At 43.9% G+C, this 26,317-nt stretch overlaps 1 protein-coding gene across 1 annotated transcript in view; it reads right to left on the bottom strand.

Annotated features, from left to right (window-relative positions):
* Nucleotides 1-212: 212 nt before the first annotated feature.
* gcgra (glucagon receptor a) overlaps nt 213-26,317 on the bottom strand; it is a 121,126-nt gene continuing 95,021 nt past the window's right edge. The window contains exons 6-14 of the mRNA XM_061884649.1: nt 24,471-24,565; nt 24,214-24,403; nt 21,800-21,959; nt 21,653-21,713; nt 10,828-10,897; nt 5,675-5,763; nt 5,461-5,605; nt 2,597-2,638; nt 213-2,513 (exon numbers count right to left, since the gene is read on the bottom strand). Coding sequence (XP_061740633.1) covers nt 2,199-2,513; nt 2,597-2,638; nt 5,461-5,605; nt 5,675-5,763; nt 10,828-10,897; nt 21,653-21,713; nt 21,800-21,959; nt 24,214-24,403; nt 24,471-24,565 — 1,167 coding nt within the window. The 3' untranslated portion in view covers nt 213-2,198. The remainder of the gene's footprint in view (nt 2,514-2,596; nt 2,639-5,460; nt 5,606-5,674; nt 5,764-10,827; nt 10,898-21,652; nt 21,714-21,799; nt 21,960-24,213; nt 24,404-24,470; nt 24,566-26,317) is intronic.

Here is a 26,317-nt window from a genome sequence, read left to right as displayed (position 1 = left end):
TATATATATATATATATATATATATATATATATGTAATGTAGTAATATTCATAATAACATGTAATATATACATGATGTAAGTATATATATATATATATATATATATATATATATATATGTAATGTGGTAATATTCATAATATCATGTCATATTTACGTATTTTGGTCATTTTAAGCATACGTGGAGCATTACTTTGAAAAAAACGCATCACAAACGTTTGCTTCTTTTTCTTCCCCATCACTGACTACTGCTCACTGCAGACTTCATGAGAGCCAACAAACATAATAAGACATCACTCACTGTACGAGGTCTGCTGTCATTAGGATGTCGACTGCAAGGATGTTCATATATTCCCATTTAGATGAAAAATGTCTCAATCCTCGCAAAGAAACGCTTCGTGTTTGTGTCGTCCTCGCCAGTTTGGGGTCCGAAAGGACTGTCAAAGTGTCACAACTTGTTGGATTATATTCCCAGCCATGTATTTTTCAGGTGAGAGGCATGAGTTATGATCTAGAATAAGCTTAGAGGGAGCAGGGAAGCAAGGAAGCAGCAGATCACTCGACGATGTAAACATAGGCACAGTTTGTCTGCGTTAGAACTCGTAATAACAATATCACTAATACTTGGTCAATATTTAAATCACCAAACGTAAATTGAGCATTATTGGTGCGTTTTGAATGGGTATTTATCGGATTTTATTTACAATTATTTAATATTTAGAAAGCAGTAACAAAAGAATCCATCCTTCGTCGTGTCTTTCGTAATAATTGTGAACGAAAATTCCAATAAAGTCCCCTTTAAAGGACAATACTTAGCTTGGATACACTGTTTAGAGTAGTCAGTCTACGGCTTGTATAGCGGTGTGGATTGACTGATATACATCGAAAGGGCAGCACGGTGGAGGAGGGGTTAGTGCGTCCGCCTCACAACACGAAGGTCATGGGTTCGATCCTGTGAGAAGTTTACATGTTCTCCCCGTGACTGCGTGGGTTCTACTCCGGCTTCCTCCCACCTCCATAGACATGCACCTGGGGATAGGCCCCTCCCACCTCCAAAGACATGCACCTGGGGATAGGCCCCTCCCACCTCCAAAGACATGCACCTGGGGATAGGCCCCTCCCACCTCCAAAGACATGCACCTGGGGATAGGCCCCTCCCACCTCCAAAGACATGCACCTGGGGATAGGCTCCTCCCACCTCCAAAGACATGCACCTGGGGATAGGCCCCTCCCACCTCCAAAGACATGCACCTGGGGATAGGCCCCTCCCACCTCCAAAGACATGCACCTGGGGATAGGCCCCTCCCACCTCCAAAAACATGTACCTGGGATAGGCCCCTCCCACCTTCAAAGACATGCACATGGGGATAGGCCCCTCCCACCTCCAAAGACATGAACCTGGGGATAGGCCCCTCCCACCTCCAAAGACATGAACCTGGGGATAGGCCCCTCCCACCTCCAAAGACATGCACCTGGGGATAGGCCCCTCCCACCTCCAAAGACATGCACCAGGGGATAGGCCCCTCCCACCTCCAAAGACATGCACCTGGGGATAGGCCCCTCCCACCTCCAAAGACATGCACCTGGGGATAGGTTGATTGGCAACACTAAATGGTCCCTAGGGTGTGAATGTTGTCTGTCTACTGTGATGAGGTGGCAACTTTTCCAGGGTGTAGCCCGCCTTCTGCCCGATTGTAGCTGAGATAGGCCCCGAAGGAAATAAGCGGTAGAAAATGGACGGATGGACATCGAAAGCCCAGTTCTGCTCCACGGTGGACTCACTTTTGCCAGAAAAAGAAAACAGAGTGTAAAGTGATTTGCAAATAAAGAGAATATATCAAAAGAAAAGTTGTTATCTTGATGCGTCAGGATTGACCAGGAACATCCTCACTGAGTTTAGCATTTCTGCTGTCAGATTTGTACCGCCTTATTTAAAGCCTGCCAAAAAAAACCCCCAAAAAATAGACCAGGTCTAGAGTTGAAGTTCCACTTTGGCCTTCAACCCTGCAACTCAGAGGCTTCTTATGTCAAGTCTTTGAATTGCTCTTTGAGGTTTTTTTTTCCAAAAAGTATTATTTTACATGGCTCGGTTTGCCTTGAGGAAGGCCTGCAAGTCCCCAGCAGGCTGCGGGGGCCACGCTCCCCCCACTGACTGTGTAAGTTCAGAGCTGCTCAGAACTGACTGAAGTGTGGCGTCCTTCATTGGAGGCCCTCCAGGTTCCTGCTCTTGTCCACAGCGCTCATGTCCTCCACCGCCGTGCCCTCGTGCAGCGGGGAGCCGCGCTGGCCCGCCGCTCTGCCGTGGTCGGCCCCGCCCCCGTTGGCCACCAGCACGTGCCACTCCTCAGGGGAGCAGATGGACGGCTCGGGGAGGCGGGGCGGTGGCTGCGAGACGTGGTTGAGCAGGCTTCCTGTCTTGGTGTTGGGCGTGTTGCTGTAGGTGTGGCGGTACTCCTCCTCGATGTTGCGGCCCAGCTTCCAGCGCTTCCACTTTTTCAGCACCTCGGACTGCACCTGCGGAGAAGGCGGAGGTGATCCGTGACCGGAGAAGGTGAAGGTTTGGGGAAGAGTTGACCATAGGTCGGCAGGAAACTCACTTCTTTGTTGACGAAGCAGTACAAGATGGCGACCAGGAGACCCTGAGGAGACATCGATGCCATTCAGTAGACAACATGGATGCAACTTAGCCCAGATAAACAGACACTGTACTTTAATAATACGGCGTGGCGCAGTGGGAGAGTGGCCGTGCGCAACCCGAGGGGCCCTGGTTCAAATCCCCACCTAGTACCAACCTCGTCACGTCCGTTGTGTCCTGAGCAAGACACTTCACCCTTGCTCCTGATGGGTGCTGGTTGGCGCCTTGCATGGCCGCTCCCTCCATCAGTGTGTGAATGTGTGTGTGAATGTGGAAGTAATGTCAAAGCGCTTTGAGTACCTTGAAGGTAGAAAAGCGCTATACAAGTACAACCCATTTATCATTTAATAACCCCCTCACGGAAAATCAGTCATGACCTGATTGTAGATTTTCTCTGGTCGTCTTTGTCATGTTTTAGTCTAATTTGACTCCCTTAGTTCTGTTTTCAGCACCCCTGGGTTGGTGTTTCTTAGTTGCCATGGGTGCTGATTATTTTCACCTGCCTCTGATTAGGTTCGGGATGCTCACCTGCTCCCGGGCACCAATCAGAGAGCTATTTATTCCTGCCTTGGCTTTCTTGTTTGCTTTATGCGACAAGTTAGTTTCGTATACCGTTGGATTACTGAGCTAAGATTCGCCGTTTGCTTAACCGAGATAAATAGACACTGTACTCTAATAATCCCCTCACGGAAAATAAAGTCATGACCTGATTGTAGATTTTCTTTGGTCGTGTTTGTCATGTTTATCTGTAATTTGACTCCCTTAGTTCTGGCTAATAACAACAGGGTGTTTGAGTGCCATCTCCGGGTTGGGGAGGAGACCCTGCCCCAAGTGGAGGAGTTCAAGTACCTAGGAGTCTTGTTCACGAGTGAAGGAAGAGTGGATGGTGAGATCGACGTGAGATCGGTGCGGCGTCTTCAGTAATGCGGACGCTGTATCGATCCGTTGTGGTGAAGAAAGAGCTGAGCCGGAAGGCAAAGCTCTCAATTTACCGGTCGATCTACGCTCCCATCCTCACCTATGGTCATGAGCTTTGGGTTTTGACCGAAAGGATAAGATCACGGGTACAAGCGGCCCAAATTAATTTCCTCCACCGGGTGGCAGGTCTCTCCCTTAGAGATAGGGTGAGAAGCTCTGCCATCCGGGAGGAACTCAAAGTAAAGCCGCTGCTCCTTCACATGGAGAGGAGCCAGATGAGGTGGTTCGGGCATCTGGTCAGGATGCCACCCGAACGCCTCCCTAGGGAGGTGTTTAGGGCACGTCCAACCGGTAGGAGGCCACGGGGAAGACCCAGGACACGTTGGGAAGACTATGTCTCCCGGCTGGCCTGGGAACGCTTCGGGATCCCCTGGGAGGAGCTAGACGAAGTGGCTGGGGAGAGGGAAGTCTGGGTTTCCCTGCTTAGGCTGCTGCCACCGGGACCCGACCGCGGATAAGCGGAAGAAGACGGATGGATGGATGGATGGATAGATAGATAGTTCTGGTTTCAGCACCCCTGTGTTTGTGTTTCTTAGTTACCATGAGTGCTGATTATTTTCACCTGCATCTGATTAGTGTTCGGGACGCTCACCTGCTCCCGGGCACCAATCAGAGAGCTATAAATTCCTGCCTTGCGCCACGCTCGATCCGGTATGCTTCATGCAACAAGTTAGTTTCATATACCCTTGGATTCCTGAGCTAAGCTTGTTTGCTGGTTTTCCATGCTAAGCTTTCCCGTTAGCGTTTCCGTAGCTACCCGTGCTATTGGCACGCTTTACTGTATTTTGGGAATTTGCCCGATTTATCAGAATCAGAATCCGAATACCTTTATTGTCATTGCATGGAAACAACGAAATTGATCACCAATCCAGCTCAGTGCTTTTAAAACCACCTACATAAAATACTCTAAGACAAGACCTAGGAACATTTTTTCAGTCTGTTCGTCCTCTCTTTGATGGTCTTATAGCGCCTCCCGGAGGACAAGAGTTCAAGCCAGTGGTGACCTGGGTGGGATGAGTCCCTGAGGATGCTGCAGTGTCTCTTACACAGGTCCTTTAGAGATGTAAGAGAACATGCAGTGAACAATAAATCATTGTCCTACCTGCTTACCGCCTCCGCAGTTCTGTCTGCATCTTGGGGAAACCACCAGCGCATTACCAGTACCATAAAGTCAATAAAAGCAATAGAAGCGGCCCCGTCAGAACTTCATATACTTAAGTGATAAATTGACTATAAATCCAGGTCTCTATGGCAGGGCGTTTGGGTCTGGACTGGGATCGCGGTCCGCAAGTTTGTACTCTCTGGTGTAGAAAGTCTTCCTGGGTGAGTGGAAGCTTTCATACTATTTAGTTTCCACATCCTGGAAGTAAAATGTTCACACTAGTAATGTTGCCATGGATTCTGCATAGAGGTTCTTCCCTTACCCCCTTGGCGTATGACCTAGTGTTTACGTGTCAAGTATCAGTGGAGGGCTTCTGGCGAGACATGTCCACAGTGACTTGGTGGTTCTCTCAAAGCCCCCCCTTGCTGTCACCGTAATAAGATCAGAAACCTTAACCGCCTTACGAGCGAGACATGTTCTTGGCCTGGTGGCCAAACGGTCAATGGTCATGTGACAGAGCCACTAAGCAGCAAACTATGTTCACGTAATCTCGCCCGGCAGGGCTCGCTTAACCTGGTGAACAAACGGGATGGTTTTGGTTCGATTTATGAGCTAGTTTGGTAGCGTCATGGCTACTCTAGGAACCCTAAACTTCCTTGTAAGTGTCCAAACTACTTTTGAGCCAGTAGGATCTCTCTCATACACACACAGCAGACATTTGGACTCCTTGCACATTGGTTGTGTACCTGGAAGGAGGAGAAGAAGAGGTCAATGACCAACTTGGTGAGACGCAAACCGATGGTGGTCTCGGTGGCCTCGTCGGTGACGTAAATGAAGACCACTTGATGGATACCCAGCAGAGGGATGAGCGTTAGGGTCGACTTGGCCAACCTGCGAGGCAGTCCAGAGTTTGGGACTCAGATGTGTGTTTTGAAAAAGTCGATTTCAATTTGAACTCACCTGAATTTGTAGTCTGTGTATCTCATTTGGTGTGCTCTCAGCTTGGACACAAGGATTTTGATGATATGGATGAAGATCAGGAAGTTGATCTGGGAAGGATATCATCGAATATGTTTATTTCCCATCAAATCATTCATTCAATCAATTAGGGTTCAATCTCGGGGGTCGGAATAGTCAAGTCTGTAAGACTGAATTCGTCATGAGGGCGGTTTTGCTGCCTTTTTTCCTCTTCTTTTCCTACTCCCCTCCCCTTCTTGTGTCTGTAAGTCCCCTCCCCGGTCATCAGATGCAGGTGTGCCACCTGCTTCTAATCCACCACCTGACTTTAACCCTGGATCTCCACCCAGCCAGTGCCAGTTCGTCCGTTGCCTGCGGTAGAATCTAGCCCCGAGCTCACTTACTCTGACCTTTGCCCTGAACCTTTTGTAATTCCTGTTTTTTTGTATATCCTCAGGGGGTGGACAGACTATTTTGTTGAAGTATTATTCAATAAATATATTTATTAAGGATTTTTGACTTGTTGCTATTTTTAGAATATTTTAAAAAAATCTCATGTACCCCTTGGCATAGCTTCAAGTACCCCTGGGGGTACGCGTACCCCCATTTGAGAACCACTGCCTTAGAGCGTGGTGGGAGATTGTAACTGAGTGTGCAGTCCCAAATTAAACTCTGTCTCTGCATGATTCCTTGCTTCATGTCTGTTTAATAAACGTCATCAGTGTTTAAACCTGACACTGCACCACTTTACAATTGCCCACGCAGTCTTAGTAGATCACATGGTAGACACTATTTTATAGATTGCTCACGCTAAAAAGCGTGTGGTATTTGGATTTCAGTCAATCAAGCTCATATTGACTACCGTATTTCCTTGAATTGCCGCCGGGTATATAGTATGCGCCTGCCTAGAATTACTGCCGGGTCAAACTCGTTTCGCAAAATAATTAGCGCATGTTTAGCATTACCGCCGGCTCAGGATTAACGGTGAGTAGAACTCGTTTTGCAAAATATTCTTTTTATTAGTGCATGTCTAGAATTTCCGCCGGGTCAAACTCGTTTTGCAAATAATTAGCATATGCCTAGAATTTCCGCCGGGTCAAACTCGTCACGTCACGAGTGACACTTCACCTGTCATCTTTTTCAAAATGGAGGAGGCTGATTTCAATCATTTGAAATGGCATAAAGGGAAGAAGATTAAGAGCTAATCAGTAGGATTTAAGGTCCAAGCTATTGAATATGCTAAAAAGAACAGGAAGCAGCTATGTTTTATTAATATACCGTAGCTGCGTGTGTCAAATATGAGTCATTAAATGACTCCCGCCTCCTGGTGGTAGAGGGCGCTAGTGATCCTTCTTGCGACTACTCGGCTGCAGAAGAAGTGACAACAAGCAGCGATCGTTAATTTTTTCCTCTCGCTTGCACTTTTAACATGGAGGATTACATATCTAAAATAAAACTGTTTTCTAAACTGGACTTTCAATGGAAGCAGGAGGTAATAAAGGAAGATCTCCATCGAGACAGAGAGACTTTTAAAACTGAAGAAAGACAAGGAAGACTTCTATAGTGAAGTGAAGTGAATTATATTTATATAGCGCTTTTCTCTAGTGACTCATAACTACAAATGTATCCAATGTGAACATGGTAGATTAAGCATAAAATAAAATAGAACAAACAAATGTAGAAACACATGTTTACAATGGAGTTCATGGTGCACACATGGTTCCATTAAAAAATTGTGAGCGCTGCACAGAACTCTAACTACAAAGAAGATGGTCATGTTGACTTAAGTCTTTGCATCTTACCATTTCGGTGGTAGCTCGGTTGGTAGAGTGGCCCTGCCAGCAACTTGAGGGTTCCAGGTTCGATCCCCGCTTCCGCCATCCTAGTCACTGCCTTTGTGTCCTTGGGCAAGACACTTTACCCACCCGCTCCCAGTGCCACCCACACTGGTTTAAATGTAACTTAGATATTGGGTTTCACTATGTAAAAGCGCTTTGAGTCACTAGAGAAAAGCGCTATATAAATATAATTCACTTCACTTCACTATAAACAAGTTATCGATGCTTTTGATCAGAAAGAGCTGCGAATGGACTTCATTTATAAGTAAAGGTAAGACCATAATAAAAAAAAATTCTATTAAATGTGCTTTTCATGATGGTATCCTTACATCGCACTCAAATTTATAAGTGCAGGCCTAAATTTTCCGCATGCCTTTGGTAAGCGACGGAGTGAGAAGAGGTTTTAAATTAATTAGCGCCCTGGCGGCAATTCAAGGAAATACGGTAAATTGTATGAGGAAGGCACAGAAAAAAGGAGCAGTGTGTACTCATGACGCCCCGCTCACATTGTTGACTGCCCGCTCATACGTGGCAGCCTCCAAGCAGCCCTGCAGCGCTAGCAGACTCTCAGCATGAGGGAAGCTAAACTGGCGTTTCCACCAACAGCATGCTTTTAATGAAAATGACTTGTGATGTGACCTTTTTTACGTTGTCAAGTCAGTTGTTAGCAACTAAGGTGTGGAGGACATCCTGGCATCCACACTACAGCTTTGGAAAGAAACAACTTTATACCACTTTCTATTCTGACAAATATTCCTATTCAAACACAGTGACATTCCAGTTCAATCGACTGACCACACACACACACACACACACACACACACACACACACACACTGTAACACAAACATCAGGTCCCCGTTTCCTGCTCATCAGACATATATCATTGGATATATAAATATATATATATATGTATATTATATATATATATATATATATATATATACATACATATATGATATATATCATCAGTGGATCAGGGATGACTTTGCTCCAGCTTCAACAGGGCCGGGACAAATGGGGAAAGACTAAAACGGGAACCAGGCCCGCTGTCCCGACGACAAGGCAAACACAGGAATTCCTGCAAGATACAGCCCACTTAGCGGGACGATTAATGCTTGGAAAATATCTCCGTGTGTGTAAAAGTGGCTTGACATGGAAGCTTTGACAAATTGGACTTATATAAATGCTCCCAGCTGACCTTTGCAGGGAAAATCCAACCCAAGGCGTGGTTGGACGAATAGGAAAGTTGAAAATGTAAGGATTTATATATATATATATATATATACAAACCCAGTTTCCATATGAGTTGGGAAATTGTGTTAGATGTAAATATAAACAGAATACAATGATTTGCAAATCCTTTTCAACCCATATTCAGTTGAATGCACTACAAAGACAACATATTTGATGTTCAAACTCATAAACTTTATTTTTTTTGCAAATAATAATTAACTTAGAATTTCATGGCTGCAACACGTGACAAAGTAGTTGGGAAAGGGCATGTTCACCACTGTGTTACATCACCTTTTCTTTTAACAACACTCAAACGTTTGGGAACTGAGGAAACTAATTGTTGAAGCTTTGAAAGTGGAATTATTTCCCATTCTTGTTTTATGTAGAGCTTCAGTCCTTCAACAGTCCGGGGTCTCCGCTGTCGTATTTTACGCTTCACACATTTTCCATGGGAGACAGGTCTGGACTGCAGGCGGGCCAGGAAAGTACCCGCACTCTTTTTTTACACACCCACGCTGTTGTAACATGTGCTGAATGTGGCTTGGCATTGTCTTGCTGAAATAAGCAGGGGCGTCCATGAAAAAGGCGGCGCTTAGATGGCAGCATATGTTGTTCAAAAACCTGTATGTACCTTTCAGCATTAATGGTGCCTTCACAGATGTGTAAGTTACCCATGCCTTGGACACTAATACACCCCCATACCATCACACATGCTGGCTTTTCAACTTTGCGTCGATAACAGTCTGGAGAGTTCGCTTCCCCTTTGGTTCGGATGACACGATGTGGAATATTTCCAAAAACAATTTGAAATGTGGACACTTTTCCACTTTGCATCAGTCCATCTTAGATGATCTCAGGCCCAGAGAAGCCAGCAGCGTTTCTGGATGTTGTTGATAAATGGCTTTCGCTTTGTATAGTAGAGCTTTAACTTGCACTTACAGATGTAGCGACCAACTGTATTTAGCGACAGTGGTTTTCTGAAGTGTTCCTGAGCCCATGTGGTGATATCCTTTAGAGATTGATGTCAGTTTTTGAGACAGTGCCGTCTGAGGGATGGAAGGTCACGGTCATTCAATGTTGGTTTCCGGCCATGCCGCTTACGTGGAGTGATTTCTCCAGATTCTCTGAACCTTTTGATGATATTATGGAGCGTAGATGTTGAAATCCCTAAATTTCTTGCAATGTCACTTTGAGAAAGGTTGTTCTTAAACTGTTTGACTATTTGCTCACGCAGTTGTGGACAAAGGGGTGTACCTCGCCCCATCCTGTCTTGTGAAAGACTGAGCATTTTTTGGGAAGCTGTTTTTATAGCCAATCATGGCACCCACCTGTTCCCAATTAGCCTGCACACCTGTGGGATGTTCCACATAAGTGTTTGGTGAGCATTCCTCAACTTTATCAGTATTTATTGCCACCTTTCCAAACTTCTTTGTCACGTGTTGCTGGCATCAAATTCTAAAGTTAATGATTATTTGCACAAAAAAAAAAGTTTGAGTTTGAACATCAAATATGTTGTCTTTGTAGCATATTCAACTGAATATGGCTTGAAAAGGATTTGCAAATCATTGTATTCTGTTTATATTTACATCTAACACCATTTCCCAACTCATATGGAAACAGGGGTTGTATATGTCCTACAGGGGGCGCTCCTCATGTGAGGGGCTTCAAGACGTGAGAACAGAACAAAACCCACAACAGCGTTAATGTGGCGGACCAGAGCGGCCAAGTGGAATGGATGCACGGTTTAATCAAGTGTGTGTGCTCACTTTGGCTTCTACACACACACACACACACATCTTATGAAGCATATAACAAATGGGGATATTAGCGTTGGCATGGTTTGGGGGGAAGGCAGAGGAGAATAATGTCGATATTCTCCTGACACAATTTGAACTTCTAGTGTGTACAATCTGTCACCTCTGGAAGGCAATACAAACTGCTTTAATAAATACTGCTTTCGTATGAACGTTGGAGGTATAACATTTGCCAAAGCAGTGAAGGGATCCTGCGAGCTACTTTTCTGGATGTGAGGCAGCTTTTTCCTGAGTGCATGGAATGAAAATGACAGGAAGAGGAACATTACCAGCACGGCCACCAGGATGGGAGAGCGTATGATCCACCAATAGTTCATGTTTATGTTCTGACCCCAGCATCTGGAAGACAAACACATCATGGCCTTAAATCCCTGTGATCGCCATCCAGATGTTTGAGACACAGTACCAGTCAATGATAGCACAGATAGCACAGAACCACCAACCTACTGGACCAGGGCTGTCAAGTTCATTTCCATGGTAGGCTACATCACAGTTAAAGGGGAACATTATCACAATTTCAAAAGGGTTAAAAACAATAAAAATCAGTTCCCAGTGGCTTGTTGTATTTTTTGAAGTTTTTTTCAAAATTTTACCGGTCCCGGAATCTCCCTAAATAAAGCTTTAAAGTGCCTTATTTTCGCTATGTTCGAAACCACTGTCCATTTCCCTGTGACGTCATATAGTGCTGCCAATACAAACATGGCGGTTACCACAGCAAGATATAGCGACATTAGCTCGGATTCAGACTCGGATTTCAGCGGCTTAAGCGATTCAACAGATTACGCATGTATTGAAACAGATGGCCGGAGTATGGAGGGAGATAGCGGAAACGAAATTGAAGAAGAAATTGAAGCTATTGAGCGAATAGCTATTGACGCTATAGGGCCATAGCGTGGGTGTACCTAATGAAGTGGCCCATAGCATGGCTGCCTTATTAGCATCGCCGGTAAAATGTGCGGACCAAACGATCAGGACTTTCGCATCTTGTGACACTGGAGCAACTTAAATCCGTCGATTGGTAAGTGTTTGTTTCGCATTAAATGTGGGTATCTAGTTTCAAATGTACATACAGCTAGTGTAAATAGCATGTTAGCATCGATTAGCGTAGCATGTTAGCATCGATTAGCTGGCAGTCATGCCGTGACCAAATATGTCTGATTAGCACATAAGTCAACAACATCAACAAAACTCACCTTTGTGATTTTGTTGACTGAATGGTTGCAAATGCATCTGCAGGTTATCCATACATCTCTGTGCCATGTCTGTCTTAGCATCGCCGGTCAAATGTGGAGACACTCTGGTACATTCAATGGGGGTCTGGCGGCAGATTTCTTGCCAGTGGTGCAACTTGAATCCCTCCCTGTTAGTGTTGTTACACCCTCCGACAACACACCCACCAGGCATGATGTCTCCAAGGTTCCAAACAATAGTCGAAAAAACGGAAAATAACAGAGCTGAGACCCGGTGTTTGTAATGTGAAAATGAAAATGGCGGGTGTGTTACCTCGGTGACGTCACGTTCTGACGTCATCGGTAAAAGACCGATAAACAGAAAGGCGTTTAATTTGCCAAAATTCACCCATTTAGAGTTCGGAAATCGGTTAAAAAAATACATGGGTTTATGGTATATATTGACGCTTACATAGGTTTGGTGATAATGTTCCCCTTTAAGGTAACCCTCGGAGGGCCGCTTGGAACTGATAAACATGCTGTGTATCGTGTAAGCACATACTGTATTTTTCGAAAAAACTCAACAGCCTAATGTACGGAATCATTTTGGTTGTGCTTACCAACCTCGCAGCATACTTGCCAACCTTGAGACCTCCGAATTCGGGAGATGGGAGGGTCTATATATTTTCAAGTATTTCTTATATATATAAATCCATCCATCTTCTTCCACTTATCCGAGGTGGGCTCGCAGGGGCAGCAGCCTGAGCAGGGAAGCCCAGACTTCCCTCTCCCCAGCCACTTCATCCAGCTCCTCCTGGGGGATCCCGGGGCATTCCCAGGCCAGCCGGGAGACATAGTCTTCCCAACGTGACCTGAGTCTTCCCTGTGGCCTCCTACCCGTCGGCCGTGCCCTAAACACATCCCTAGGGAGGCGTTCGGGTGGCATTCTCCTCACCTCCTCTGGCTCCTCTCCATGTGAAGGAGCAGCGACTTTACTCCGAGTTCCTCCTGGATGACAGAGCTTCTCACCCTATCTCTAAGGGAGAGACCCACCACACGGCGGAGGAAACTCATTTCAGCCGCTTGTACCCGTGATCTTGTCCTTTTGGTCATAACCCAAAGCTCATGACCATAGGTGAGGATGGGAACGTAGATCGACCGGTAAATTGAAAGCTTTGCCTTTGCATCACAACGGATCGATACAGCGTCCGCATTACTGAAGACGCCGCACCGATCCCCCTGTCCATCTCACCATCCACTCTTCCCTCACTTGTGAACAAAACTCCTAGGTACTTGAACTCCTCCACTTGGGGCAGGGTCTCTTCCCCAACCCAGAGATGGCACTCCACCTTTTTTCCGGGAGAGAACCATGGACTTGGACTTGGAGGTGTTGTTTATCATTCCGGTCGCTTCACACTCGGCTGCGAACCGATCCAGTGAGAGCTGAAGATCCTGGCCAGATGAAGCCATCAGGACCACATCATCTGCAAAAAGCAGAGACCTAATCCTGCAGTCACCAAACCGGAACCCCTCAACGCCTTGACTGCGCCTAGAAATTCTGTCTATAAAAGTTATGAACAGAATGGGTGACAAAGGACAGCATTGCTGGAGACCAATCCTCACTGGAAACGTGTCAGACTTACTGCCGGCAATGCGGACCAAGTTCTGACACTGATCATACAGGAAGTGGACCGCCACAATAAGACAGTCCCGTACCCCATACTCTCTGAGCACTCCCCACAGGACTTCCCGAGGGACACGGTCCAATGCCTTCTCCAAGTCCACAAAGCACATGTAGACTGGTTGGGCAAACTCCCATGCACCCTCAAGAACCCTGCCCAGAGTATAGAGCTGGTCCACAGTTCCACGACCAGGACGAAAAGCACACTGTTCCTCCTGAATCCGAGGTTGGACTATCCGGCAAAGCCTCCTCTCCAGTACACCTGAATAAACCTTCCCGGGAAGGCTGAATTGATCAATTGTAGAATTGATTTAAAAAAGGGTTACAAAAAAAGTTCCTGTCAAAGCTGAAGTACATTTTTCTAAGAAAGACGAAGCGTTTAAAGGGGAACATTATCACAATTTCAAAAGGGTTAAAAACAATAAAAATCAGTTCCCAGTGGCTTGTTTTATTTTTCGAAGTTTTTTTCAAAATTTTACACCTCCAGGAATAGCTCTAAAAAAAGCTTTAAAGTTCTTGATTTTCGCTATTTGCGATGCGACTATTTCCCTGTGACGTCACACAGTGCTGCCAATGTAAACAAACAATGGGAATACCACAGCAAGATATAGCGACATTAGCTCGGATTCAAACTCGGATTTCAGCGACTTAAGCGATTCAACAGATTACGCATGTATTGAAACAGATGGTTGGAGTATGAAAGTATTGAAGAAGAAACTGAAGCTATTGAGCGAATAGCTATTGACGCTATTCATAGCCATAGCATGGCCGAATAGCTGCGTTAGCATCGCCGGTGAAATGTGCGGACCAAACGATCAGGACTTTCGTTTCTTGTGACACTGGAGCAGCTTAAATCCGTCGATTGGTAAGTGTTTGTTTCGCATTAAATGTGGATGGGAGGAAACGTAATATAGTTGCAAATGCATCTGCAGGTTATCCATACATCTCTGTGCCATGTCTGCTTTAGCACCGCCGGTAAATTGCATGTTAGCATTGATTAGCATAGCATGTTAGCATCGATTAGCTGGCAGTCAACATCAACAAAACTCACCTTTGTGATCTCGTTGACTATCGTTGCAAATGCATCTGCAGGTTATCCATACATCTCTGTGCCATGTCTGCTTTAGCATCGCCGGTAAATAGCATGTTAGCGTCGATTAGCGTAGCATGTTGGCATCGATTAGCTGGCAGTCAACATCAACAAAACTCACCTTTGTGATTTCGTTGACTTTATAGTTGCAAATGCATCTACAGGTTATCCATACATCTCTGTGCCATGTCTGCTTTAGCACCGCCGGTAAATAGCATGTTAGCGTCGATTAGCGTAGCATGTTAGCATCGATTAGCTGGCAGTCAACATCAACAAAACTCACCTTTGTGAATTCGTTGACTTTATAGTTGCAAATGCATCTACAGGTTATCCATACATCTCTGTGCCATGTCTGCTTTAGCACCGCCGGTAAATAGCATGTTAGCGTCGATTAGCGTAGCATGTTAGCATCGATTAGCTGGCAGTCAACATCAACAAAACTCACCTTTGTGATTTTGTTGACTTTATCATTGCAAATGCATCTGCAGGTTATCCATACATCTCTGTGCCATGTCTGTCTTAGCATCGCCGGTAAAATGTGGAGACACTCCGGCACATTCAATGGGGGTCTGGCGGCAGATTTCTTGCCAGTGGTGCAACTTGAATCCCTCCCTGTTAGTGTTGTTACACCCTCCGACAACACACCCACCAGGCATGATGTCTCCAAAGTTTCAAAAAATAGTCAAAAAAACGGAAAATAACAGAGCTGAGACCCGGTGTTTGTAATGTGTTGAAAATGAAAATGGTGGGTGTGTTACCTCGGCGAAGTCACATTCTGACGTCATGGCCTCCAGCGAGATAAACAGAAAGGCGTTTAATTCGCCAAAATTCACCCATTTAGAGTTCGGAAATCGGTTAAAAAAATAGATGGTCTTTTTTCTGCACCACCAAGGTATATATTGACGCTTACATAGGTCTGCTGAAAATGTTCCCCTTTAAATATTTCCAAGCTTTCACGGGCTACATAAAAATGAGGCGGTGGGCCAGATGTGGCTCCCGGGCCTTGATTTGGACACGTGTGCATCTTATGGAAGCAAGACTCGCAGCTTATTAACCAGGCGACAACACAAAAGAGCTTGACATCATTTCCATATTTGGATGCTCATAACAGGAGTGTGTGTGTGTGTGTGTGTGTGTGTGTGTGTGTGTGTGTGTGTGTGTGTGTGTGTGTGTGTGGTTTGTTGTTGTCCACTAATGAGGTGTTAGATTTACTGTCCTCTGTCCTGCATCAACGTTGACATTGTTTGGAAGCAAAGAACAAGTTGCTAACATCAGACACCAACAAAGTGCTTTATTAAAAAACCCAATGTTGTTTTTATGTCAACTGCAATACACATACACATGTTTAAAAGTTCATTAAATATCTATGAAAAAAAATTAACTTAAAATATTTATGAAATGCAGTCATTTAATTACCAATATCTTTATTTCTTCACATGGTTTGCATATTTAACCAACTTTATTACGTGTATTTCTTTATTTGAAATGATTTCATGATAATCCATCCATCCTTTAAAGGCCTACTGAAATGAGATGTTCTTTTTTAAATGTGTCATACTTCATCATTTCCCGATATTGCCATATTTTTGCTGAAAGGATTTAGTAGAGAACATCCACGATAAAGTTGGCAACTTTCGGTGTTAAGAGAAAAGCCTTGCCTGTACCGGAAGTAGCAGACGATGTGCGCGTGACGTCATGGGTTTTGGAGCTCCTCACATCTGAACATTGTTTACAATCATGGCCACCAGCAGCAAGAGCGATTTCGGACCGAGAAAGCAACGATTTCTCTATTAATTTGAGCGAGGATGAACGATTCGTGGATGAGGAAAGTGAGAGTGAAGGACAAGAAAAAAAAGAAAAAAAAAAGACTATTGGATGCTCATAACATCGGGATAGCTCGGTTGGTAGAGGGGCCGTGCCAGCAACTTGAGGGTTGCAGGTGCGATTCCCGCTTCCGCCATCCTAGTCACTGCCGTTGTGTCCTTGGGCAAGACACTTTACCCACCTGCTCCCAGTGCCACCCACACTGCTTTAAATGTAAAAATTAGATATTGGGTTTCACTATGTAAAGCGCTTTGAGTCACTAGAGAAAAGCGCTATATAAATATAATTCACTTCACTTCACTATACATACAGTGGGAGCGATTCAGATGTTATTAGACGCATTTACTAGGATAATTCTGGAAAATCCCTTATCTGCTTATTGTGTTACTAGTGTTTTAGTGAGATCATATGGTCGTACTTCTACAACCTGCAAGTCGGAGGGGTGTGGTTACCGCCAGTGTCTCCGAGGGAAGCCACGTTTCTCGACGAGGCGGAAGCAGCCGCTGGGGCCGGGCTTTGATTTTTTTCCCCCCCCCTCTTCCACAGTGAAAGCATCTGATGTTCAAGGGCGGCCGGTGGGAGGAGGCAAGAGAGTTGCAGCTGCCTCTTTGACAAGTGCAGGAGGAACGACGCGCATGTCTACGGTAAAAGCCGACTTATTACCACCATTTTCTCACCGAAACCTGCCGTTTGACATGCGGTAGGGAACCATGTTCCCTTGACCGCTCGGTTCCCATAGTAAAGCTTCACCTTCGGGAATGTAAACAATGAAACACCGGCTGTGTTTGTGTTGCTAAAGGCGGCCGCAATACACCGCTTCCCACCTACATCTTTCTTCATTGACGTCTCCATTATTAATTGAACACACCGCAAAAGATTCAGCAACACAAATGTCCAGAATTCTGTGGAATTATGCGATTAAAGCAGACGACTTATAGCTGTGATCGGGGCTGGAACAACATGTCCGCTACAATCCGTGACATCACGCGCACGCTTCATCATACTGCGACGTTTTCAACAATTTACTTTGTGCGAAATTTAAAATTGCAATTTAGTAAACTAAAAAAGCCGTATTGGCACGTGTTGCAATGTTAATATTTAATCATTGATATATAAACTATCAGACTGCGTGGTCGCTAGTAGTGGCTTTCAGTAGGCCTTTAATGGGGAACATTATCAGCAGACCTATGTAAGCGTCAATATATACCTTGATGGTGCAGAAAAAAGAACTTTTTTTTTTTTAACCGATTTCCGAACTCTAAATGGGTGAATTTTGGCAAATTAAACGCCTTTCTGTTTATCACTCTTTTTGCGATGACGTCAGAACGTGACGTCGCCGAGGTAACACACCCGCCATTTTCATTTTCAACACATTACAAACACCGGGTCTCAGCTCTGTTATTTTCCGTTTTTTTGACTATTTTTTGGAACCTTGGAGACATCATGCCTGGTGGGTGTGTTGTCGGAGGGTGTAACAACACTAACAGGGAGGGATTCAAGTTGCACCACTGGCCCCAAGATGCCAAAGTGTCTGCCGCCAGACCCCCATTGAAAGTGCCAGAGTGTCTCCACATTTGACAGACATGGCACAGAGATGTATGGATAACCTGCAGATGCATTTGCAACAATAAAGTCAACGAATTCACGAAGGTGAGTTGTGTTGATGTTGTTGACTTATGTGTTAATCAGACATATTTGGTCGCGGCGTGACTGCCAGCTAATCGATGCTAACATGCTACGCTAATCGACGCTAACATGCTATTTACCGGCGGTGCTAAAGCAGACATGGCACAGAGATGTATGGATAACCTGTAGATGCATTTGCAACTATATTACGTTTCCTTCCACCCACATTTAATGCGAAACAAACACTTACCAATCGACGGATTTAAGTTGCTCCAGTGTCACAAGATGCGAAAGTCCTGATCTGTTGGTCCGCACATTTTAGCGGCGATGCTAACGCAACTATTCGGCCATGCTATGGCTATGAATAGCGTCAATAGCTATTTGCTCAATAGCTTCAGTTTCTTCTTCAATACTTTCATACTCCAACCATCTGTTTCAATACATGCGTAATCTGTTGAATCGCTTAAGTCGCTGAAATCCGAGTCTGAATCCGAGCTAATGTCGCTATATCTTGCTGTGGTATTCGCCGTTGTTTGTTTACATTGGCAGCACTGTGTGACGTCACAGGGAAATAGATAGTCGCATCGCAAATAGCGAAAATCAAGCACTTTAAAGCTTTATTTAGGGATATTCCGAGACCGGTAACATTTTGAAAAAAACTTCAAAAAATACAACAAGCCACTGGGAACTGATTTTTATTGTTTTTAACCCTTTTGAAATTGTGATAATGTTCCCCTTTAAGGAGGCCTGAAGCTGTTTTGATTATTTCTTATAAATGTTTTACAAGGATTATTATCGTGTCTACTTCTAAATCCAGATGGAAATGTTAGCATTATTAAACAATCTTAGATTAGTTTGGTGTAGCTTAGCATAGTTTTTAGTATTTTTATATCACAGCTTAAATAAATTTATCTTGGTAAACAACATTAGCTTGAGTTGATGTTAGCTTAGCATAGTTGACCTTGTTTGGTTTGGTTAAAATTAGTTTCTCATAATTTAGCATAAGTTAGCTATGTTTAGTTTAACTTTTGTGCAAATAAGATGTCAATTGCCTATTTTTGAGACTTTATAGATACTTTGTCCTTAAGAAACAATCTTAGCTAGGTGTATGCTAGCCTAGCATTGTTTTTTGAGTTTAGTTTATCAGAAGTTAGCTAGTTTAGCTTACCTGTAATCAACATTCGTTCGTGTCTACTTTTGAGTCTAGATCTAACATGATAGTATTAATAAACAATATTAGCATTGTTAACATTGATTGGTTTATTTAAATTTAGTTTGTCGTAATTTAGCATAAGTTAGTTATGCTTAGTTTAACTTTTGTGCAAATTAGACGTCTATTGTCTATTTCTGACACTTTATAGATATTTTGGCCTTAAGAAACAATCTTAGCTAGGTGTACGTTAGCCTAGCATTGTTTTTTTGAGTTTAGTTTATCAGTAGTTAGCTAGTTTAGCTTACCTGTAATCAACATTCGTTCGTGTCTACTTTTGAGTCTAGATCTAACATGATAGTATTAATAAACAATCTTAGCATTGTTAACATTGTCTGGTTTAGTTAAATTTAGTTTGTCCTAATTCTAGCCTAAGTTAGCTATGCTTAGTTTAACTTTAAACATTGATTGATTGGTTGATTGGTTGATTGATTGGTTGATTGATTGATTGATTGATTAATTGATTGATTGATTGATTGATTGATTGATTGATTGATTGATTGACTGACTACAACGGCAGACTCGCGCTAGGCTCTTCGGGTAAAACATGACCATATATGGAGATATTCTCTGACATAACAGGCAAGATTGTTTTATAAATTTCTAAGCCATTCTGGACCAGTTTCCCTTGTGGATCATTAAAGTTAGTCTAAGTCCAAGTCTAAGTCTAATTGGGTGTCTAATGACCACATGGTTTGATTTGGAATTTTTGGGACTCACGCAGATTCTAAATAGACAAAAACAGTTTCAAATAGGTAAGAAAAGTCTGTTTTGCATAATAGATCCTCTTTAAGTTAACTTAGCTTCTCTCTATTTACCTTATTATGTCACTTACTTTAGGGGACGGTTGGGAGAGTGGCCGTGCCAGCAACCTGAGGGTTCCTGGTTCGATCCCCACCTACTACCCACCTTGTCACATCCGTTGCGTCCTTGAGCGAGACACTTCACCCTTGCTCCTGATGGGTGGTTGTTAGTGCCTTGCATAGCAGCTCCCTCCATCAGTGTGTGAATGTGTGAATGTGGAAGTCGTGTAAAAGCGCTATACAAGTACAACCCATTTACTCTCACTGGATCGGTTCGCAGCTGAGTGTGAAGCGATTGGGATGAGAATCAGCACCTCCAAGTCCGAGTCCATGGTTCTCGCCCGTAAAAGGAGGCTAGTCGGATAGTCCAACCTCGGATTCAGGAGGAACAGTGTGGTTTTCGTTCTGGTGGTGGAACTGTGGACCAGCTCTATACTCTGGGCAGGGTTCTTTAGGGTGCATGGGAATTTGCCCAACCAGTCTACATGTGCTTTGTGGACTTGGAGAAGGCATTGGACCGTGTCCCTCGAGAAGTCCTGTGGGGAGTGCTCAGAGAGTATGGGGTATCGGACTGTCTTATTGTGGCGGTCCGCTCCCTGTATGATCAGTGCCAGAGCTTGGTCCGCATTGCCGGCAGTAAGTCGGACACATTTCCAGTGAGGGTTGGACTCCGCCAAGGCTGTCCTTTGTCACCCATTCTGTTCAGAACTTTTATGGACAGAATTTCTAGGCACAGTCAAGGCGTTGAGGGGTTCCGGTTTGGTGACCGCAGGATTAGGTCTCTGCTTTTTGCAGATGATGTGGTCCTGATGGCTTCATCTGGCCGGGATCTTCAGCTCTCACTGGATCGGTTCGCAGCCCAGTGTGAAGCGACCGGAATGAGAATCAGCACCTCCAAGTCCGAGTCTATGGTTCTCGCCCGGAAAAGGGTGGAGTGCCATCTCTGGGTTGGGGAGGAGACCCTGCCCCAAGTGGAGGAGTTCAAGTACCTAGGAGTCTTGTTCACGAGTGAGGGAAGAGTGGATGGTGAGATGGACAGGCGGATCGGTGCGGCGTCTTCAGTAATGCGGACGTTGTACCGATCCGTTGTGGTGAAGAAGGAGCTGAGCCGGAAGGTAAAGCTCTCAATTTACCGGTCGATCTACGTTCCCATCCTCACCTATGGTCATGAGCTTTGGGTCATGACCCAAAGGACAAGATCACGGGTACAAGCGGCCCTAATGAGTTTGGGTCTCTCCCTTAGAGATAGGGTGAGAAGCTCTGCCATCCGGGAGGAACTCAAAGTAAAGCCGCTGCTCCTCCACATGGAGAGGAGCCAGATGAGGTGGTTCGGGCATCTGGTCAGGATGCCACCCGAACCCTAGGGAGGTGTTTAGGGCACGTCCGACCGGTAGGAGACCACAGGGAAGACCCAGGATACGTTGGGATGTAGCTTCCAGATGTAGACACCAGTTTTCACTACAAACTCGGATAAGCGGAAGAAGATGGATGGATGGAAAATGTTGAATTAGCATAGGTCAGCTGTGCTTAGCGTACCTGGACTGTAAACGATTGATACTTGTCTAATGTTGACTCATCATTGAAAACAGCATCAGCCTAGCATATTTTTTGTTGATCTCAGTTAACCGTATGTTAGTTTAGTTTATTCCAGAAGAATGAAAGTGACAGAAATCAGCAGCGTAGAAACTTACTCTTGATTCTCATGAAGATATTTGGCGGTGACCCAGGGAACGAGGAATATTAACGGTGTACCTGTGAAGAAAATGGTTATTGCTGTTAGCATGTTGATAGTCATTTCTTGTCGTGAGACTTGCACTTAGTTGTAAGTGCCGGCTCACCCCAGCCGATGCACAGGTAGATCTGGAAGTAGTTCTTCTCTGTAAACACGGTGATGACTAACAGGTTGTGGAGGTAGATACCTTCCACCAGGAGCCAGTAGCTGTTGGCCAAGATGCTGTATTGCATCATCACCGCCGCCACGCGACAGCTGATGGTGATCTGTCCAAACACATTCCAATAACCACAATGTCTGACAAGGTCCTAAATATTACAGGTGATATAGTCTAGGCAGCTTTGTGGCTGACACGGTCCCCATCTTTAGTTGCCATTAGGTCGCATTCACCTGACTTCACATTTTAACAAGGTGAGACTCCAAGTCTTGTCAAAGTGTCCTGAGCGGATATTTGGCCTTTATCCAAGAAAAACGCCCTACGCCTGCGTTGTTTTAGGCTGTTGGAAGCGCTCCAAACCCGAAAAGGATAACAGTTTCTTCAGAGTTCTTCGGGAGTTAGTCAAGAAGGGCAAAAGAGTGCAAGATTTTACGGAATACGACGAGAAAATCGGGACGGTGTGGCTTGGTGCCAGAAATTGGAAGGTTCCAGGTTCGATCCCCACTTCCGCCATCCTATTTACTGCCGTTGTGTCCTTGGGCAAGACACTTTATCCACCTTGCCCCCAGTGCCGCCCACACTGCTTTAAAATCTAGCTTCCAGATGTAGAAAATGGGCTTCACTATGTAAATGGCTTGGAGTCTCTACAGAAAAGTGCTATAGAAGTATAATTCACTTTACTGCACAACTCAGTGGCCTAGTGGTTAGAGTGTCCGCCCTGAGATGGGTGGGTTGTGAGTTCAAACCCCGGCCGAGTCATACCAAAGACTATAAAAATGGGAGCCATTACCTCCCTGCTTGGCACTCAGCATCAAGGTTTGGAATTGGGGGTTAAATCACCAAAAATGATTCCTGGGCGCGGCCCCCGCTGCTGCTCACTGCTCCCCTCACCTCCCAGTGGGGTGATGGGTCAAATTCAGAGGACAAATTTCACCACACCTAGTGTGTGTGTGACTATCAGTGGTACTCTAACTTGAACTTTAAACTCATCACAGAGCCAACACACATAGACAACATTCACACACTCGGGACCATTAAGTGTTGCCAACTAGCCTACAGTATCTAATGCTATACACCGGGGGTCACCAACACCAGGTGGCCCGTAAGGACCAGATGAGTCGCCCGCTGGCCTGTTCTAAAAATAGCTCAAATAGCAGCACTTACCAGTGAGCTGCCTCTATTTTTTAAATTGTATTTATTTACTAGCAAGCTGGTCTCGCTTTACTGGACATTTTTAATTCTAAGAGAGACAAAACTCAAATAGAATTTGAAAATCCAAGAAAATATTTTAAAGACTTGGTCTTCACTTGTTTAAATAAATTCATTTAGTTTTTTTACTTTGCTTCTTATAACTTTCAGAAAGACAATTTTAGCGAAAAAATACAACCTTAAAAGTGATTTTAGGATTTTTAAACACATATACCTTTTTACCTTTTAAATTCCTTCCTCTTCTTTCCTGACAATTTAAATCAATGTTCAAGTAAATGTATTTGTTTTTATTGTAAAGAATAATAAATACATTTTAATTTAATTCTTCATTTTAGCTTCTGTTTTTTCGACGAAGAATATTTGTGAAATATTTCTTCAAACTTATTATGATTAAAATTCCCCAAAAAGTATTCTGGCAAATCTTGAAAATCTGTAGAATCAAATTTAAATCTTATTTTAAAGACTTTTGAATTTCTTTTAATTTTTTTGTTCTGGAAAATCTAGAAGAAATAATGATTTGTCTTTGTTAGAAATATAGCTTGGTCCAATTTGTTATATATTCTAACAAAGTGCAGATTGGATTTTAACCTATTTAAAACATGTCATCAAAATTCACCCAAAATTAATCTTAATCAGGAAAAATAACTAATGATGTTCCGTAAATTCTTTTTTAAATTTTTTCAAAAAATTCGAATTAGCTATTTTTTTTCTTCATTTTTTTCGGTAAAATTTTGAATTCTAAAGAGTCGAAATTGAAGATAAATTTAATTGTTATTTTTTTCGTGTTGTCTCTTCTTTTAAACCGTCGAATTAAGTGTTTTTTTCATCATTTATTCTCTACAAAAAACCTTCCGTAAAAGGAAAAAAAATGTATGACGGAATGACAGACAGAAATACCCATTTTTTTAATATATATATATATATATATTTATTTATTAAAGGTAAATTGAGCAAATTTGCAATTTCTGGAAATGTATGTTAGTGTGTATCAAACTGGTAGCCCTTGGCATTAATCAGAACCCAAGAAGTAGCTCTTGGTTTCAAAAAGGTTGCTGACCCCTGCTATACGAAATTCACGATATTGTTTTTTACAACACTGAGATTTTGAGTAAGCCTCACACGCATCATGGCTCACCTTTTGCTTGTCCACTGACCTCATTGTTGACCAGCAGGTCTCCGGGCGACACGGAGGCCTGTGAGAATCCCTGCTCCTGGTCCGGGCTCAGGTCCTGCGAGGTAATGTTGGCCTCCATGAGCGCGTCCTTGATGAGGATGGACAAGGCCCGCAGGATGAAGGAGGCAAAGAGGTTCATGTGGATGTTGTTCCTCATACAGTGCAGCTTCCTGTTGAACGTCACACTTCACCGTCCATTTTCACTCTTCCTCTTCGGGAGTGAGTGCTATTTGTTACCTGAAGACGACGAGAATGCTGAGCGCCAACACCAGAGCCACCAGGGATAGAGAATATCCGATCGTGTACATGATGCGAATGTGTCGGTAGTACTGCTGCACACACAAACAACTTAGTCTCATTTCAATGAACTCGGAAGGAAAAAAAATAACATGTCACAAACATCCATGCATCCAGGTACACCAGGTGTGTGCAAAGTGCGGCCCCCAGCTAATTTGTTAAAAGCCCCCGGCCCATTCTAAAAAATCCATCCATCCATCTTCCTCCACTTATCCGAGGTCAGGTCGCGGGGGCAACAGCCTAAGCAGGGAAACCCAGACTTCCCTCTCCCCAGCCACTTCGTCTAGCTCTTCCCGGGGGATCCCGAGGCGTTCCCAGGCCAGCCGGGAGACATAGTCTTCCCAACGTGTCCTGGGTCTTCCCCGTGGCCTCCTACCGGTTGGACGTGCCCTAAACACCTCCCTAGGGAGACGTTCGGGTGACATTCTCCTCACCTCCTCTGGCTCCTCTCCATGTTGAGGAGCAGCGGCTTTACTTTGAGTTCCTCCCGGATGGCAGAGGTTCTCACCCTATCTCTAAGGGAGAGACCCAACTCATTTGGGCCGCTTGTACCCGTGATCTTGTCCTTTCGGTCATAACCCAAAGTTCATGACCATAGGTGAGGATGGGAACGTAGATCGACCGATAAATTGAGAGCTTTGCCTTCCGGCTCAGCTCCTTCTTCACCACAACGGATCGATACAGCGTCCGCATTACTGAAGACGCCGCACCGATCCGCCTGTCCATCTCACCATCCACTCATCCGTCACTCGTGAACAAGACTCCCAGGTACTTGAACTCCTCCACTTGGGGCAGGGTCTAAAAATTCTAAAAAATACTATCATAAAAATTTAAAACATAAAAAAGTGTAATAAAAGAGTAAACAGTGACATGTAACAAGAAAAAGCTGCAGTGTTGACACTAATAACACAAAGCTGCCATGCGAACCTGCTGAAGGCTCCAATTACTTCACTAAAAGTATTTCTCTTTCAAATATTTTGGGGGGGAATATTGCATATTTTGCGCGAAAAAACATTTTCTTTCCCAAAAAGGGCATCAAACAAACAAAAAGATATGAAAAATATAATAAAATCTTATAATCAAGAGATCTACGGACTTAAGCGTTAAAGGGGAACATTATCAGCAAACCTATGCAAGCGTCAATATTAGGGCTGGGCAACGATTAAAAATTGTAATCGAAGTTAATCGCACTATTTGTCCGATTAATCGTGATTAACTGCATTGTATACGCAAAGCCCAATAATGAATTCAAAAGTAGTGTGTAGTGCACCTTTATTGGAATATTCTCCCACATGAACAAAAGCGCCAAAACATTTGTTGTGAAAACACAATTTAAATCAGTCCTTGTTAAACAGTAGCAGTTAAATAGCATATTTGATGAAAATCAACTCCAAAAATGTAAATACAAACATTTAAGCTTATTGCCACTGCCAGGGTATTTAAGTTATCCTGTTTGTTATGGAAAATAAATATAATCTACATACAAATCTCTGAGCCACAATCATAACATCTGAACAGGCAATTTCTGAGGTAACAGCAGAAACATTTTTTTATCAGGGATCTTATGTTTAAAAAAACCTATATTATAGGTAGTGGGCTGTTTTAGGGAATTTTTGATCAAATTATCCATAGTAGCAATATTAATAATGTTGTGTTTATTCTGCGTAGTGCACTTAAAATAATTATGACCATATCTAGGAATTGATATGATGGGAATTTTCCGATTGTTTGCTTGGTGCTTTGATAAACTGAAGGCATCATATACATGGTACTATATTGTGATGTTA

The sequence above is a fragment of the Nerophis ophidion genome, linkage group LG23, assembly GCF_033978795.1.
Source record: "Nerophis ophidion isolate RoL-2023_Sa linkage group LG23, RoL_Noph_v1.0, whole genome shotgun sequence".
Lineage (NCBI taxonomy): Eukaryota > Metazoa > Chordata > Actinopteri > Syngnathiformes > Syngnathidae > Nerophis > Nerophis ophidion.
Note: the sequence above shows the minus strand (reverse complement) of the source record. Positions and strands in the feature narration are given on the sequence as shown.